This window comes from Hypomesus nipponensis, chromosome 27, assembly GCF_054491055.1.
Source record: "Hypomesus nipponensis isolate SF chromosome 27, ASM5449105v1, whole genome shotgun sequence".
Lineage (NCBI taxonomy): Eukaryota > Metazoa > Chordata > Actinopteri > Osmeriformes > Osmeridae > Hypomesus > Hypomesus nipponensis.
In genome coordinates, this window is record NC_140387.1 from 7,397,830 (window position 1) to 7,414,143 (window position 16,314).

The 16,314-nt window shown below is 45.6% G+C and overlaps 1 protein-coding gene across 3 annotated transcripts in view; it reads right to left on the reverse strand.

Annotated features, from left to right (window-relative positions):
* Positions 1–1,984: 1,984 nt before the first annotated feature.
* The window catches only part of mapkap1 (MAPK associated protein 1), a 38,586-nt gene continuing 24,256 nt past the window's right edge, over positions 1,985–16,314 (reverse strand). For 2 of the 3 annotated variants that reach the window (XM_084694104.1, XM_084694105.1), the window contains 5 exons: positions 15,318–15,425; positions 14,545–14,685; positions 10,273–10,410; positions 4,986–5,083; positions 1,985–3,301 (listed from right to left, as the gene is read on the reverse strand). In XM_084694104.1, coding sequence (XP_084550230.1) covers positions 3,179–3,301; positions 4,986–5,083; positions 10,273–10,410; positions 14,545–14,685; positions 15,318–15,425 — 608 coding nt within the window. In that variant the 3' untranslated portion in view covers positions 1,985–3,178. Of the gene's footprint in view, positions 3,302–4,543; positions 4,626–4,985; positions 5,084–10,272; positions 10,411–14,544; positions 14,686–15,317; positions 15,426–16,314 lie in introns of all 3 variants that reach the window. The other variant, XM_084694103.1, reaches the window with a different exon arrangement.

A 16,314-nucleotide genomic window follows, 5' to 3' on the forward strand; every position in this document is an offset into this window, starting at 1 on the left:
CAAAGCCTGGTGGTGGTGTGTGACATGTCTATGTGATGTAAGGGATTGTGGTTCACAACATAAACAATGATATCATATTTTCAAAAATATTTTTTAAAGGAATGTTAATACGTACAATATAATCACAGGGGAAAGTGCAGTCCTATGCGTGCTACTTCATTCATTAATCAGTCTTTTAATTAAGAATACAGATTAATCCAATATGGTAGTGTCTAATGAAAGTGACAAAATCATTAATCAAAGCAACTAAATGATCAACTTCTTCAAGACAATATTGACACTACTCATAACTACCCTATAATAAGGACAGCATAGGAATGGGTTGAGTAGTCAACTGATAGTTGTTTTGTTTTCAAGAGCCTTTACCCAGGAACAACATGCTTGATAACTTACCCTCTGAGATAAGCAGCTACAACACCTACAGCCATACTAACCAACATGTACACGTTTAAACACAGTCCGACACACACAACCCCCCCCCCCCCCCTCCCCTCCCAAAAATGGACAGTTTTCATCCCCCTGCTTTTCACAGTAGCCTCTGTGGCGAGGTGTGATGATGATTTGGCAGTCTCTGTAGCATTTGCCCGCCCTCTGGCCTAAGACCCATTACATGGGGGTAATCTTATCAGAGTGACATGAGGGATTAGCATGACTAGCATGACCCGAGAAAGAGCCTGAGGTGGGATGTGGAGTTGGCTGGTAATCCAGGTCCGCACGAGAAAAACACTTTTTGCATAAGGATACACAACCTGACATTCAAAGAGACGCGGACAGTTGAGTGCATTTACAGACAGCCAAAAACACAAAAAACAAGACAAAAACAAGGCTACTCATAATAACGTGAATACTAGAATTTGTACATCTTTAAATTCAACATGTGTTCAAAGAGATATAGCCAGAGATGTGCATTGCTGTTTATGTTTTTCCATTGGTCGGTTGGCGTGTGTGTATGTGTGTGTGTAAGACTTCCAGCTGGACAGTGCGGACCTCCTTAAGGGACCCAAGGAGCCCCAGCTGTGACCCAGACACCCACACTTGCCCCCTGGGTAGGGTCTGACAAGCACACAGAGCATCTATCTCCAAACAAACAACAGCAATAACAACAACCACGTTCTGGCACAAGGACAGTAGCTATTTTTGACTTTAGTATAGCTAAATTAAGTAACTTCGTTTAAAGAACAAAAGTTACATTTGTGGATTTAAGTAATCTTTACGGACTTTACTCTTCGGGAACATATGCGTTGCCCAAGCTTGTAAACTCAGTTTGCTTAATGCCGTCAAGCACCTAAACATCTTCAAGAAAAAACCCAGAACAAAACACCAGTACAGTACCATCTCCTCCAAGACTTGACAGTCTCCAAACCTCAAGATTCGTAAGTCAGTCGTACAAAATGCAACTTCATCAAGTTTGGGGAGGTAACCAGGGCGATGGTGAGGGAGGGACGGAGGACAGAGCTACTGTCACAGTCACTTCTGGAGCCACTACATCATCGCCCTCGTCCCGCTTATTTCCCCGGGTGAGAACTGACAGGCCGGTTCATGTGTTAGAGCCCCCAGGAGTCCTATTCATTAAGCATCACTTTTCTGCCACACTGCTGAGAGCAACGACGAGAAGAGTCCACACCTGGAAATGACTCAACAGCCCGTTCTGCTTCAGATTATTATTTTTGGGGGGAGGACTCAAAGGCAAAAGAGGATTGCTACTTGGTTACTGGTTGTATATGATGTGTGGATGACAAGTTGTGAGGGCACTGTGGTTTATATGTATAAGACATGTTAAGAGGCATATAAGGATACAGTGTGCATCTCTCTCTACAGTGGCAAACAAATATAATGATTTCAGTTGTTTGCGTACAACCTACATACCTGAGTAGTAGGACAGTCCTGTCCAAATGGGATGGTTTCCCATGTGAATTGGATACTTAAACCACTTATGACAACTTCACATCTCAATTCCGAGAAAAAAAAACAACTGACGCAAATATGAACTGAATTCATATAATGTCATTGTATTAACAACATCCACAAAATGTTGTAAAAATGTCATACATTCCCTAACTGCCGAGACAGTCTGAACAAACATTAGGATCTGTTTAACAGACAGTGCTTAATTCATTAGCTTACAGTCCATAGATAAAATGCATAAACATTTATAGGTCACAGTAAAAAGTACAGGTAATAATTTCATTTGTTTTTGTCTCGGTTTCAAATCATAAAAATCTTTGATGGTCGTACCCCTCTGAATGTATCTCTGTACTCTACCCTTGCTGTTGAAGAGTAATGTTGGAGGGATTCCTTTCATTTAAAAGGTATTGTAATACCTTTTTTCTAGCCATTTTATTAAAAATCATCATGATACCTTAGCAGAACTGACAATAGTATGACTCCCCCCACTCCCTTATAGAATGGTTTCAGGCACTGAAGTAATATGGCCAAAGCAGTTGTCATAATGATTTAAACCCTGAATCAATTTGCTATATACAAATAAAAATGCAAGGATGTCCCTTAACATGTAAATGTGGACCAATAGTCTGATAAAGTTAACATTTGGGTACATATATCAGGGCAGAAGCAGGGAATTCCAAATGCTTTGTCTCATCTTCCTAGTGGCTAAAGATGTTTGTCACCAGCCAACTCTATGCATCTGAGAGCGATGTGTCGATTTGATTCATCGGCAGTGGATAAACATGGTTTCATATAATAATTCTGACATTGACACTACATTTTCCGTCTTAATCCCCACCTCCAATATACAGTATGTGTTTGAGGGTTAAAGCTTCGTCTCATTCAAAACAGTTCGAAATAAGACCTGCTTTGTGTCTTTGTAACATTTGATTTGGACATTCTTTAAAGAGACAAACGCCTGTAAAGAGCCTTTCTATGATGAGCCTTTTCTGATATGGCTGCCGAATGGAGACCTTTATATGAGGAGGGAGTACAGGAAGCCCTTTGTATGTGTCTTTTGTTTTACGCCCTCTCTCTTCCGCGACATGTTCTTTGCGCCCTTCCCTCACAACTCTCCAACTTCCTCTTTTAAGTCTCCATCTCTCTCTCTCCCTTCGGACCCGTTTCTTCTTCTGTGCCAGTTCGTCAGGCCCTGTTCACGTGTCCATCGCCCTGTCCCTGGCTCAGACCGATAAGACGGACATCGAAATGATTTGTACGTCTCTCTCTCTGTCTACTGGCCAGACTTCTTCTCTTTCTGAAAGCTGAAGCTAGTGCGCCGGCTCAGCTTCCGTTGCTTCTGGGCAAAGTAGTCCGCCCGTGACGTGCTCGCCCGCGACTCCAGGATGTAGTTGACCTGAGAACAAGATAGTCATTTGGATGTAGAACTCATTGACATAAGCATTAGATTTACCACCAACAAGCCCCCCCCCCCTCCCCATCCTCCAAAATCCATAACTTGCATGGAATACCCTAGCTCTCGAGTTGTACATCCCCTTTACTCAGCTGAATTAAATAACTGTCAAAATTTGGGGTAACAGTCTTAAAGTTTACAGATAGTTAGATAAATGTCATGAAAAATAAACTTGTATCCTATTATCCATATCTCTTTCTGAAGAGACACCACGCCTGTGGTATCATGTGTGTCAGTCCCATGATGCGTCTTGTCACATCCAGTAGATGTCACTAAATCTGAACATATGTTACTTTAGCGAGAAATATGCTGATAACTCCTACCACTGGATAGCTCATAAAAAAGGCAAAAATTATGAGCTGGGAGAGCCTAGGTGATGATAGCATAGATAATTTTAATGGAGTTTTAACGCCTAGACCGGGAGATAAAACGGCAAAGCCTTTGGCCTTGAGAGGGACAAGGCCGTCACTCGACCGATTTGAAAAGCGAAATGATCGCGCGGAATACGTCGGCGGTGCTCTTCCACGGTGCTTTATAGGCAACGGTGTAAAAATACTGTCAATAATGTCGTGCCTTGTAAAAAAAAAAAATCCTGGACATTCGCATGACACCCCGTGCTATGACCCAAATGGCTCCCACTCGTTTAATATATGTAGTCTGGTGTCTGGCTAGAATGTGCCCTAAAGGAGGGAGGACCCAGTGATTTGTGTGACTTGTCTTTTATGATGGTGGGAAAGGAGGAGAAAAAGTCCACTCGAACAAGGGACGTATAGAAAAAGATACTTTTGGAGAAACAACGGTGCCATTTACAGTGTCTAGATGTTGTTTTGGATACATGCCTCTTAAGATGTACTGTAAATACCCCCCCCCCCCCTCTCCCTTTTGATGTCCTCATGTCATGACCCCAAGAAGATGCCACTGGAACTTCCAAGTAATGAAATCATTATTCTCCGCAATTTGTGGTCGCACTCTGAGGAGGTACCCCTGGGGGTCAATTCCCATTCTTAGGAGAGTTCCGAGCGATGGAATCGTCAGGGGAGGAACTTATTAAAGCGCCAGCTCATGGGTCACACCTGCCAAGCCTGGTGACACGGCTCGACAGAACAGCTCTCGTCGATGACATGCTACTTAAAGCCTTGTCCCCAGGGCCCCCAGGGAGCCAGGTAGCAGCGTCCTCTCAATTACCTGCAACCTTCACCCCACCTGCCCTGCCCTTCACCAGACAGTCACATGTTCTACTCCGAAGGGTTGTCATCTCAAAACTCCCCTAAAAGTCATAATAATTAATAATCATTAATACTCATTAAAGAACACATCATTATCTTCCATATTCTAATTGCTAGTCGAATTATCGTACAAGTTAGTAGAAATGCCTTGCAGCCTCAATCTACATTTTTAATAGGAAATTATACCTATCTTTGAGACAGAACACAATTAGGTTTCCAACCCTAAGGGTACATAAAGGACTGCATAATAAGAACCAAACTGTCAATATATATCGACAGGATGGTAAATGACCGTTACAGACCAGATTTGCTCTTGTGACATGCGTATGGAAACACGTTTCTCTTACGTTTACTTTGAAACTCCCACCCACCCTTATTTTACGACCCCCATCTTTTCTCACCTTGAGCACGATTTCATTGACGGTAGCAGCATCGGACTCAAAGTACAGGGGCCTGTAGTCGTGGCTACTGAGATAAGTCAGCTTGAATATTGCATGACCTGAAAGACAAAGAGGAATAGGTTTTTAGTCACCAGATAAGAATCCATAAAAAAATAAAATGACCAATAAATAAATAATGTATGCTCAGCATGGTCAAGGCTGTGGCAGCTAGTAACACTGAGTTGGTGTATCAGCTGTCGGGAGTGGTTATAAAATACAGTGCGAATAAATGAATGGAAAATAAGTAGTTGAAAACTACTAGACTATCAAAGTCTAGAGTGCAGCACGCTATATTATTGTCCGGACTTTCTCACTCCCTGCACAAATTTCCTACCATGCAGGATTAATGCTATTATGTAATATTATGTGCTAGACCAACAACACCCATGAGGTTAGGTCACCATCCATGAGGAACTTAAGAGAGCAAAAAACGAAGAGCGGAAAAACCCCCAAAACCGTTTAGCACATGAAAAACCTTTTGACGCAAGAGACAGGTTTTCCAATCCAGGAGTAAGGGGAGACTTTAATTGAAGGCACCATTAGTATGTTAATGCATTCATGTTACGTTATAACCGAATGAGGTGACGGGCTGAGTTCATTAAAGAGCAACTGCCCCTGGGAGGGAAGGAGTCGAGAACGCCTCAAAACCTGTAAAATACAGACATTTTATCAACGTTATCCTAAGATCCTTGCCCTTGTGCAGCAACTGTGAAGGACTAAATTATGTTAAGTCTTCGCTTTGCTACTTTTCTCATCTCTCTTTTCTCCCCTTGTCTATAAGCCTCTTCTCCTCTGGCTTCTTTTGCTATACCCATTTCATATTTCATGTCTAACCTTGTGCTCCGGACAAGCCATTCATTACTGTTAATGCATTGCACTCTGGTGTAAATCAACCAGGGGGCTCAATAAGAGAGTGAAGGCTAACATATGCAAATGTTCAAATTCCCCAAAGTATTCCCTCCCCCATACATCCTAGAGTCTAGCCAATTGGCCACAATCAATTACAGGAGATTTAAGTGGCCAGTATTAATTTATTTTCCAACTCGCATAGTTCTTCAAAAAGGGGTATAGTTGATGTGGTACAGGGCCCTAGAATCATGCATTAGGGCAATAAAAATTCATGCAAAGACAATATGTCAAAGCTGGGTAGAAAAATTGTTCCAGCTAATGGATTCTCAACAGAAAATAGCTTTTAAGCAATTAATCTTTTAGTTGTTTTTATACCAAAAACCTTATTTTCATCATTAAAGTAGCTGGATGCCACAATCTCTACGTAGCTATATGGCGCAATGATCGAAAACACCATTAACATTGATCATGATTGCAAGAGCCTCAGTTGATATCACAATGATCATCTTGCCACTTTCTTGTCTCACTGAACAAACATCAACGTAGGATGCTTTTAGAGTGCTTGCATTCATTTCAAAAAGTAAATACCCCTTTTTAGAAGCAAGTGGAACGAATTTAACTCTCGCAATTTATTTCAAACTACATACACACAGACATTACATTCCAACAAGACATTAAAATAAAAACAAAAAAAGAGGGTGTCGATGAAGTTTCAAAACGTGTCCGTTTGCCGTCGGATACATTGGTATCATTTCAATGCCATTGGCTCTGCAGAAACACATGTCGAGTTCACGCTCTGCTAGCCTTCGACACGACCCGGTGTTCGCGCCATTGTATTCACACAACAAGGCCATCTCTAAATATCCACCTTAGTAGAAAAAAAAAAAAAAGAAAAAAAAAGGACGACGAGGAGGACGACGACGATTCAGGTTCCGGCGAAGAAGCTATTCTACCAAGCCGGTGATGTGGAACAAAGGTTCCACTCAAAAGTGGAGGAAAGTGGGGAGACAATGGAGGAGGAGCGTTGTGGCTGTCTTTGCCTGAGCGCGGCACTCGGAGAGCGCGTCTGCGGAGAGGAGCAGGCCCTCATTAACTCTGACACCGGCTCTTATGTATCCCCCTTCATTAGGGGGGTAAGAATAGAGATACTTTTCCAAAGAGTGGTGCTGAAAGCCATAACTGACGCAGTGGTGTGTAAAATGGTGGTGGCGAGGTGCACCCTGACACCTCGGCTCCTCCTTCCCATCCTCCTCTCCTTCATTAGTCCTTTTCTGCGGCTGAGCTTTTGTTCATTTGTACTTGTGTGGGCTGGGGGAAAGTCACTAGGGGATTTACACACACACACACACAAAAAAAAAGATCTCTCACACTCAGCTACCCCATCTCATCACTACCAGTTAAAAGTGATCTTAAACTCAACATTGTGGAGCACGGAACAATATCTGTATCAAAGTGCAGTGGCTACTCTATTTAGAAAGAAACCCCCATCATACAATGCCAAGCGGTGCTTCTATAAAAAATACTAATCAGTACTGTGTGAGAACCACAGGGTAGCCCTCCCCACCCCCCGCCACCATCCACCACCCAAAGAGGTCCCCCTTTGAAAGGTTCTGGTAGGAAAACACAAATCGAGACCGCAACCTCTTTAAAACGACTTGATATATCTACTAAGACCCAGGCTCTTTCAACCATCTCTCCCTCCCCCAATCCTTAGAGAGGGGTCCCTAGTGGCGTCAAGCCTTTAAAAAATGTTTTGGGAGCGCTTGATGAATAGATCAGAGGGGCGATGAGCACCTCTTTCCGACGTGGCGATCGCGACCCCCCCCCCCCTTGCCGTCTGCACCTCATCAATCACGCCATTGTCTGATTTGAAAGGCAAGCCATGTAAGTGTCATATCCACTCAAAGCCGAGGAGAGACCAGCCAACAGGATGAGCGTAGGATCAAATGAGACAGAATCTTCAATATAGTAGCGAGGAGGAAGCTCTTTTGATAGGTCCACGGATGAACGTCTGGATGAGGTGAGCTACGGCATGGCTGTTTAATTGGGTGGCGTTGCTGTCGCAATTCTTCTTTCAAAGTGGGTGAAAGCTTTTGACGACACGTACTTTTTCGCGCTCACTTTAACTGCTCTTACATAATGCAAGGGGGGCATTGGGCGAAACATTCCCAGAGTGCCAAAGCATTCATAATAAAAACTATGTGGAATTAAAGATTGTTTAAAACCGATCCATTGCCATTCAAAAAGACACCAACGTCCTTTAAGTGAAAAAACTAAATGTAAAACGCATCGTCACCGCAGAATTACGACACCTCCCCTGCAGTGTAGATATCCTTGTCAAGTGCCAAAGGGTCCATTAAAAAAACAAAACTGAAAAATGTTTTTTTTATTTTTGGGGGGGGGGATGCGGGGGTGAGGGTTAGGTTTGCTGAAATTGATTGAGTGGGAAAACCTGTAGGGGGTGGCATGACTGCTTGTTTGGTGATTAAAATACACCAACCGGAGCAGTGGTCGGGTATGATACTGATTATTGGAAAATACGAGACGGTTGGGCCTTTCGCTGCCACACATGCTTCCTATTTAAATTCAATAACTCCACTCTTCCCCCCCCCCCCCCCCCCCCCCACACTTGCTGATGTGACAGTGGACGCTTACCCTCAAGTTCAAGTTTCATCGTAATCATTTACACACTCCTGCGCTCCCCATTTCAAATTAAGACAAATGTCCACACCGGTCGATGTTCTCATCCTCGCTCTCCTCTTTTAGTCTCTCTCTTATTTATATAACACACACACACACACAGGCCTATTGAAGCAATACGTCATGGACATAAATATGTCCTGACGTGTGCTACGACCCCACCCAAACAAACGTTCAACTGCATTATTGTGAGGTAAATGCTGTCAATCAGATACTTGAGCTGAATTACCACACACAAACATTCAACTTTGGCAATTTGAGGTTTTCGGGTTAGAACGTTTTTTTTTAATCCATGACCAGTTTTGAATGTTTCTGGTGTCAAGGCCTGTTTCACGTTCACTTTCAACCTATCGAAATGCCAACTGGATACACTGTGAAATTGTGTGTGACCTTGGCTTTCGCTAAGTAGATACCTGAATCTGGGAGTTTGGAATAGCAACTAGTCCTTTCAGAGCCCCCCCTAAGAACACATTGCCTCCCGTTAGGGTCTCATGGCAGCGACACGGCAGTTCAAACAACAGCAGAAAACCAATCCGTGCCACTCCAGCTAGCTCGACGAAAGAAATAAACTGCGACGACTCTTAACTTTGCCCTTAGTGGAAGCGTCGGAAAGCAGCATCCCTCTGTTCCTCCCTCTTTGCCCCCCCCCCCCCCCCGTCCACTCCTACATTAGCTGGCCTTCATTAATCTTCGTGCCGTCTTCTTTACCTAGTCATGTAGAACCGCTCGATGGGTGGAGAGAGAGGGAGAGAGAGAGGAAGAAGAGAGGGAAATGGGGCGGGGGGGCAGTGCCAATTACCAGGTCAACCAAGTGTTCAGCCCCAGTGACGCAGAGGAATGAGCCCTTACAGGAGGGGGATCTGGGTTGGAATGGGCCAATGAGCGGCTAATATTGATGGACACAGGAGGGATAAGAGAGAGGGGTATTGGTGGGAGGAGGGGGGTACTGGTTCAGGTCCATAGGGTGAGCTGGATGGTTCCTGAGTGGGGAAGAGGGATAAGGATAATAGCCTGCATGCTAGGAGATCTATTGCTCTGAGAGGTGAGTGAGCGGCTTATGTATGTGGTGGATGAACTGTGGTCGAGTGACCAACCTTTGGCATTTTTGTCAGCTTTCATTTGGTAGTTAAATGCCATCTCGTAATGAGGGTAAAAATAACCATTTCCCCATTTACTGTTAGACTCGCTCTAAAGCATCGGATGTCACACAGTGGATCTCCCTCCTGAGAGAGCCACAATTATCAGGTGATGCACACCATCCCCATATCTTGATCTCGCACGCCCCCATCCTGACTCAATAGGCCCATCTGTTCCCACCATCCCACAATCTTGCCTCGACCACCTTTCTTCTGTCCAATAATATAAGGGTTCAGTGATAGCAGTTTAGGGTCTCTTGGGGTTGCGCCGGGTTTTACCCACAGCGGAGAACGATCTGAAGGAAGGTCTGTGGTGGAAGTTTTCAGAGAGCAGCTCAGGGGGGTTGAGGGGGTAAAGGGGGAGGGGGTGTTACGAAAGGCAGGAGTGGATGGCTGTAGATTAGCATAGATCCGCTACAATGGCTGTAGATAAGCATAGATCCGCTAAACTGCTACAATGGCTGTAGATTAGCATAGATACTCTACGATGCTACGACGGCTGTAGATTAGCACAGATACGCTACGATGCCGTGCATAAAGACGGAAGTAGCAATGCAACTTACTGGGGCTCCTCTCCTCCACGAGATCACAGGCACAGAGGTGGTCTGAGTCGATGGAGATGGGCTTCTGTCGGATCCAGAACTTGGTGCTCGTCTTCTGGTTGGTGACCGGGTCGATCTCAACCTTCTCCCCCGAGACACCTAGGGAGAGGAAGGGACACAGGAATGAGAGTGAGAATAGATACATTTATAGATACAATATAGACCTAGTATAACATGACGCGGTAGACAAAGTCCAAATAAGGACTTTTAAGTGGCCAGGAGAAGAGCTATGACTACAAGATGGATTGTTGTGGGTTAAGAGTGACATTGCTTTTCTTATCCAATTAACACAAAGCGATGACGAGGAAGCATTTGACTTTTATTGCCATCCTTTCATTTTGTTTTGCAGCACAGTAAGTCATTTGCCTGCCCCCTTTGATGAACACTTTAATAACTAACACTGTGCCAAATAATACAAAATAAGTCATAATAAGAGAAGATATTTAGTGTGAGAATTCATTAGGCTGATGTAAGACTTATTTAAAAAGCCCGTAGGGTTCATTATTGTTTTATTATCATCTATGTATCAAGTCGATGGCCATAAAAATAGCATCTAATACTGCCTATGCAAGAAGACTTGATGGAATGGGGACATCTCAAGCTCTTTCAATGCCACCATTGATGACAGGTTTTTTTTGTTTACATTGCAGGTACTGTACTGTGTCCTTCCCTCTGCCTTTTGTTAGCCCTCTTCATTTGGTTATCAGGCGAGCCATTTGCTTGAATGACAATTGCACTTTGATGCTCTTCATGAAGGCAGTAGAAAATAGAGTAGGCACACACACAGCGTGATATGCCGCCTTGCTGAAAAGGCGCACACACACCTGCACACACACACACTCTCTCTATGCTGGTCTATGACAGATGTGTCAGCTGTCAATCACAGAGCTGAATGTGAGGGAGTGCAGGCAAAGGGCGATGAGCTGAACCTCGGCTGTCAATCACGCGACGGTCACCATTTCCACAGGGAGCAGAGATCCCATCCTGCATCGTGGTGTTCCGGGCACCAGCGAAGACTATTCTCACGGCTTTGATATCGGGGGACCAGTTATTGCGGGTTGTGTTTCTGAAAACTGAAATTTCAGTTCACTTTTCAACTTTTACTGGGTCTTTAAAATGCATCGATTTATAGTAAAAAAAAAAAAAATCTTCACAGATTATTATCTTAAAAAACTTTTTTATATATTTTTTTTTTACAATACGGACACGTATGAATGGATGGATAGTGGAAACCCCAACCAATATGCATACGTCCAATGCAAACCCCATTAACGGGCAAGATAAAACATCGTATTAAAGAGAATAATTCTTTACCGGAATGACAATTCACGATCTCTATGGGAGAAGCACTTCGGATTTAGATGTCCCTGCACAGTCCCATTCTCACTTTGACTCTATACATCTCCGCCAATGCTGTAATATGGACTCAGTCACTTGTATTGATGATAATGGTTATTAAATTGCACCCCCTATTTTTCCTCGGCCACATGGAATTGGTTGCTATAACAAGCCCTAATCCAATTCCATGACAGAGACCCCGCCTAATGCCATGTGAAGGAGGCAGATTGAGCATCACATTGAGGGTTATTAGAAAAATTAAGACATGGGGGGTAGGGGAGGGCACCCCATGTACCCTTCCCCTTCGTAGACTAGTTCCGCCTCCCAGAACCATTAGCCCATTCCCGTACTAGGAGAGGGTGGGGAGGGCGTCGTGGCCACGCAAGCCGCTGGTGAGTGAGTTGTTCCCGACCCTAACGAGAGACGACACGTTCCCAATAACCGCTCCGGTAATTCGGCCCATTCGTTTCCCTCGCCGCGCTTAACAAGCTTTATTAAACCGGCAGCGTTGCATGGCTGCCGCCGCCATCTTTTATCATTTGCATCAATTACCGAGCAAAGGGGGGGGGGGGGGGGGGGGGGGGCTGCGTCCCCCTACTCTCTCCATGGGTAGAGGTCGACCCAACCACTGACGTAGGGCGGAGTCAAGTCAAGTCTAGCTAGGAGAGTAGCATCCGTTGACGGGCGGGCATGTTAAATTGAGTTTAAGGTAAAGCAGTAGACAGCCAAGAGTCTGTTCCAACTGAATACAAATGCTTTCTCATACATTAGTCCACATCTATGGACTGCATAGGTAAACAGGAGCATGGACTCGAAGACAAAGTAGTGCATGTCCCTGAAAGTTGGGGAGATGTCCCAGAATTTGAGTCTGAACAGGTACAACTACTGAGCGAGTTCTGTGCTCTGGCCTAAAGGTCACATGATCTAGGGGGACAGACTAGCTGTTGAATTCAACTCGTGGGTACACGGTGCAGCGTACAAAGTACTGTAGAAACGTGGCTGTTGGTGGCATGTTCTCCAGAGTATGGTCGTGTCGTGGATTCATTCGAATTCACCTCTGGACTCCTCACCTCTAAGCCGTTAAAACAGCTCTGCACTCCAACCATTTGTTTTGGAAAGATCTTTCCGAGGCCTGTGCGACCTTTTCGAATCTGCCCGCGGGCCCAAATACGAGTCGAGCACGCACGCACAGGGGCCACTGCCATTGGTGCAGAGACACCCGGGCATTCTCGTTCCGCCCTCGCACACCTTGCGCACGCACGCAATCCGAGAGCTGTGCGCTGACTCCTCTCGCGCGGTGACTGTTGCCGTCACCTCCTCTACCTCTCCGCCGCAAGAAAGTCTGCCACATACACACACACCTCCCTTTGTAAAACAGGGACTCGGAGAGACAACCAGAGCCGTCTGCATGCCATTCAACCTGTAACACTGCCGTTTTTCTTTTTCTTTGGGGGGTGGAAATTACCAGCATGCGGTAATCAGTAAGAATCCTGGGAGTGTAGCTATTCTTTGTACTGTTCCAGCCTGTTCTCAAAGACGCCGCAAAGCTTAGCACACTGACAGGGCCAGGAAAATGAGGCGGGAGGGAGGGAAAGCGTTTGAGTCCAACAAACACTACCCCTACGTACAAACTAAAACCCCTCAAAAAGGTTTGTCAGTTCGGCTTACAGCCACCTTTTCCGCCTCGCCGTCCCCGAAAACTTTGTTTAATCTGACACGGCGGCGGGGTATCTGTTGGCGTGTCAGCCGGGATGTTTGCAAGCCGCCGTCTGCTGATGAAACCCCAGGAACTCCCCCTATCTACCAGAAACACGGGGGGCTACCGTCTGCCAGGCGTAGACGTACCGGAGGGGGGGGGGGGGGGGGGGAACATCTGACGTGCCCTGCGTTTAAGACCCATCCCTTGTCAGACTAGGGATTGGAAGCACCGCAAAGCCCTGGTTTACGTTCAACGATATCGGTTTGGGTAGAAAAGCTGATAAATAACTGAAACTGCGAAGAGCGCTAGCGTATCGTTATCTGGAGGACTGTTAGTGTTGGTGCGCTACAGCTCGTCGAGTCTTAGGACAATGCTGAGGACAAAAGTCTGTGTCCAAGAAGGGATTACCTCGTGTTTCTTGTGTGACCCGCACGTTCCTTGCGATTCACATTCTTGTCAGTTTGACTTCAAAAAGCTTCCTTTCGTGTACGGTATTTGCACTATATTTAGAAATAGAACCGTGACCAGATCTGAAATTGTCATTATGGCCACAATTGTAGCTGTTCTAGTGATGGAGGGGTGGCCATACATGGCGACATGGTTCTTCTTCGTGCCCGTGGCCATCATGCCTCTGTCTCCTCCTGGTCTGAATTAGCTCTCATTACGACCATCACATAACCCTGGCTGGAGTAGCCACGGCAGCAGTTACCATGGCAGTTCTCGGTAAACAACAAGATGGATGCTGCTTTCAAGGAAGTGACCCTGTGCCCTTGGGCTGACCTGTGACGATGCTGTGATTGGTAGGGTTTGGTTTCATACCCTGGTCGTGCTTGTGTTCCCCTGGCTGAAACCTAACCTGGGCCGAGGGCCTGCCTGACTAATTGGAAACAGAAAGCATGAGAGGGGAGAGATACAATTTGGGAAAACCATTAAGGTATAAAAAAATAAAAACTTTTCTTTTAACATACCCAGATGTTGGAACTTTGTTTCCATTGTTTTGAGTAGTTGCTTCTAATAGTTTTTATTGGTCAGTCTTTTGTGATTCACTCATTTGCCAGACATGTTTGCATTCATTCCTTTTTCCATCTTTATTTGTAGAACCTGAAATTGATGCCTTTTTCTTTTTTTTCTGATACTTGGAACAATGGATTGAAACCTAGGGAGTAGAGTGTGTGTGTGTTTGCATTTCTGTTTACCTAGCTGCACGTCGGTGGTGAAGCGCAGCTTGTGGATCATACTGATCTTGAAGGACTTGTAATGGTGGCTGCTCAACATGTCCTGCACCGTGGTGATGTCGATGGGAGGGTCCTCCTCCGAGCTCTCCTCTCCTCTGGAGCCTGGGAGAGGGGGAGGAGAGAGAGAGGGGAGAGAGGAGGGGGAGGAGAGAGAGAGGAGAGAGGGGGAGGAGAGAGAGGAGGGGGAGGAGAGAGAGGAGGGAGGGGGAGGAGAGAGAGGAGAGAGGGAGGGGGAGGAGAGAGGAAGGAGAGAGAGGAGGGGGAGGAGAGGGAGAGGAGAGCAGAGAGAGGGGGAGGAAAGAGAGGAGAGGGAGAGGAAAGAGAGCAGAGAGAGGAGAGGGTGAGGAGAGGGGGTGAGAGAGGAGAGAGGAGAGGGAGGAGAGAGAGGGAAAACAAAGAGGCAAGCAAAATTCGACAAAAGAGAGAGAAGAAATGAGAGGCATGGAATGGTGTTAATAGTGAATCATTTTGGCATGTCTATCTCTACGCTTTGTGCCATGAGGAAGAGGTCTGGTAACATGGGGAGGCAACATCAAAAACCCTTTAGTAAAGTCACTGAACTGGTGCAAAATAAAAGAACTATGTTCCTTTGACAGGCCAGAAATGTGCCCCAAATAGTGGCACAGCACAGGAGAATATTATATCCAAATACAGAGCCCGAAATTCCTCAAAAAATAGTCCAATAAAATACAACCAGACTGTATCCAGCAGTATTGACCCAAGCAGATACTCACTGTTTTCTCTGACCAAGCAGAACTCCAGGGTGCTCTGGCTCTCTAGGGTGCAGTCCAGATCTACGGCCACGTTGGGTTCCGCCTGCCTCTCTAGTCTGTACATGGGACCTGAAGAAGAAGGAAGAGGAAGATAAGTGACAAAGATGGGTCCCAAAACTGCTGGCTCATACCGGGGCATTTTAACAGGACTGTTAAGGAATGTGTACGGCCCCTGTTAAACCTATTGCTTTTAGGATTTCCACAGAGAACATATCTGAAGTGACTGCGAAGCGCCGCACCTGTGAGTTAGGTTCTCTTTAGGTCCACTTACAGAGCAGGTAGAGCAGTACAGAAAATGTCCCACCCTCGAGGAAATGGCGATGTATTTTGAGTGTAACAGCCTCCAATAGCTGATAGAGTGGATGTCCACAATTAGCTGCCACACACAATGCTCTTTGGCTCCCGCCACACTTATCAAGACCAAGGGCGTAGTGGTCACCACTCTTGCTCTACCTCTCTTCCCTCTCCCTCTCTCTCTCTCTGCTCTCAACCCTGTCCCGTCCATTACTAGCTCTTTCAATGCCAGCCAAACAAGGGCCGCATTCAGTCTCACTGCACCCCCACCCCACCCCCACCACCCCAACTCCAACCAAGGAGACTCTTTTCATCTCAGTCCTCAGGCATGTCAAGGTCACGGTGCTATGCCGTATTTAGAAAAGCCCGATTAGATTCGCAACCTTTTCCTTTTCCCCGCGACCAGGAGTCTTGCAGTAATGGGGAGGGACCCAGTTTGGGCTGACCTCTTTGGGGGCATGGAGGAGAGATAGCCAGATGCAATTATATCACTGAAAAGGGACCGACAACGGAATAAAGTGAAACTGTATGGAGGTAACATCCAAATGGTACTGTACTGGGGGCTGAGGGAAAAGAATTGGAGAATTTTCTATTACGGTAATGCTTTGAGGTTTGGGGAGAGGTTAGTGGAGGGGTTGGGGGGGAGGGCTGGCAAAGGTACAAA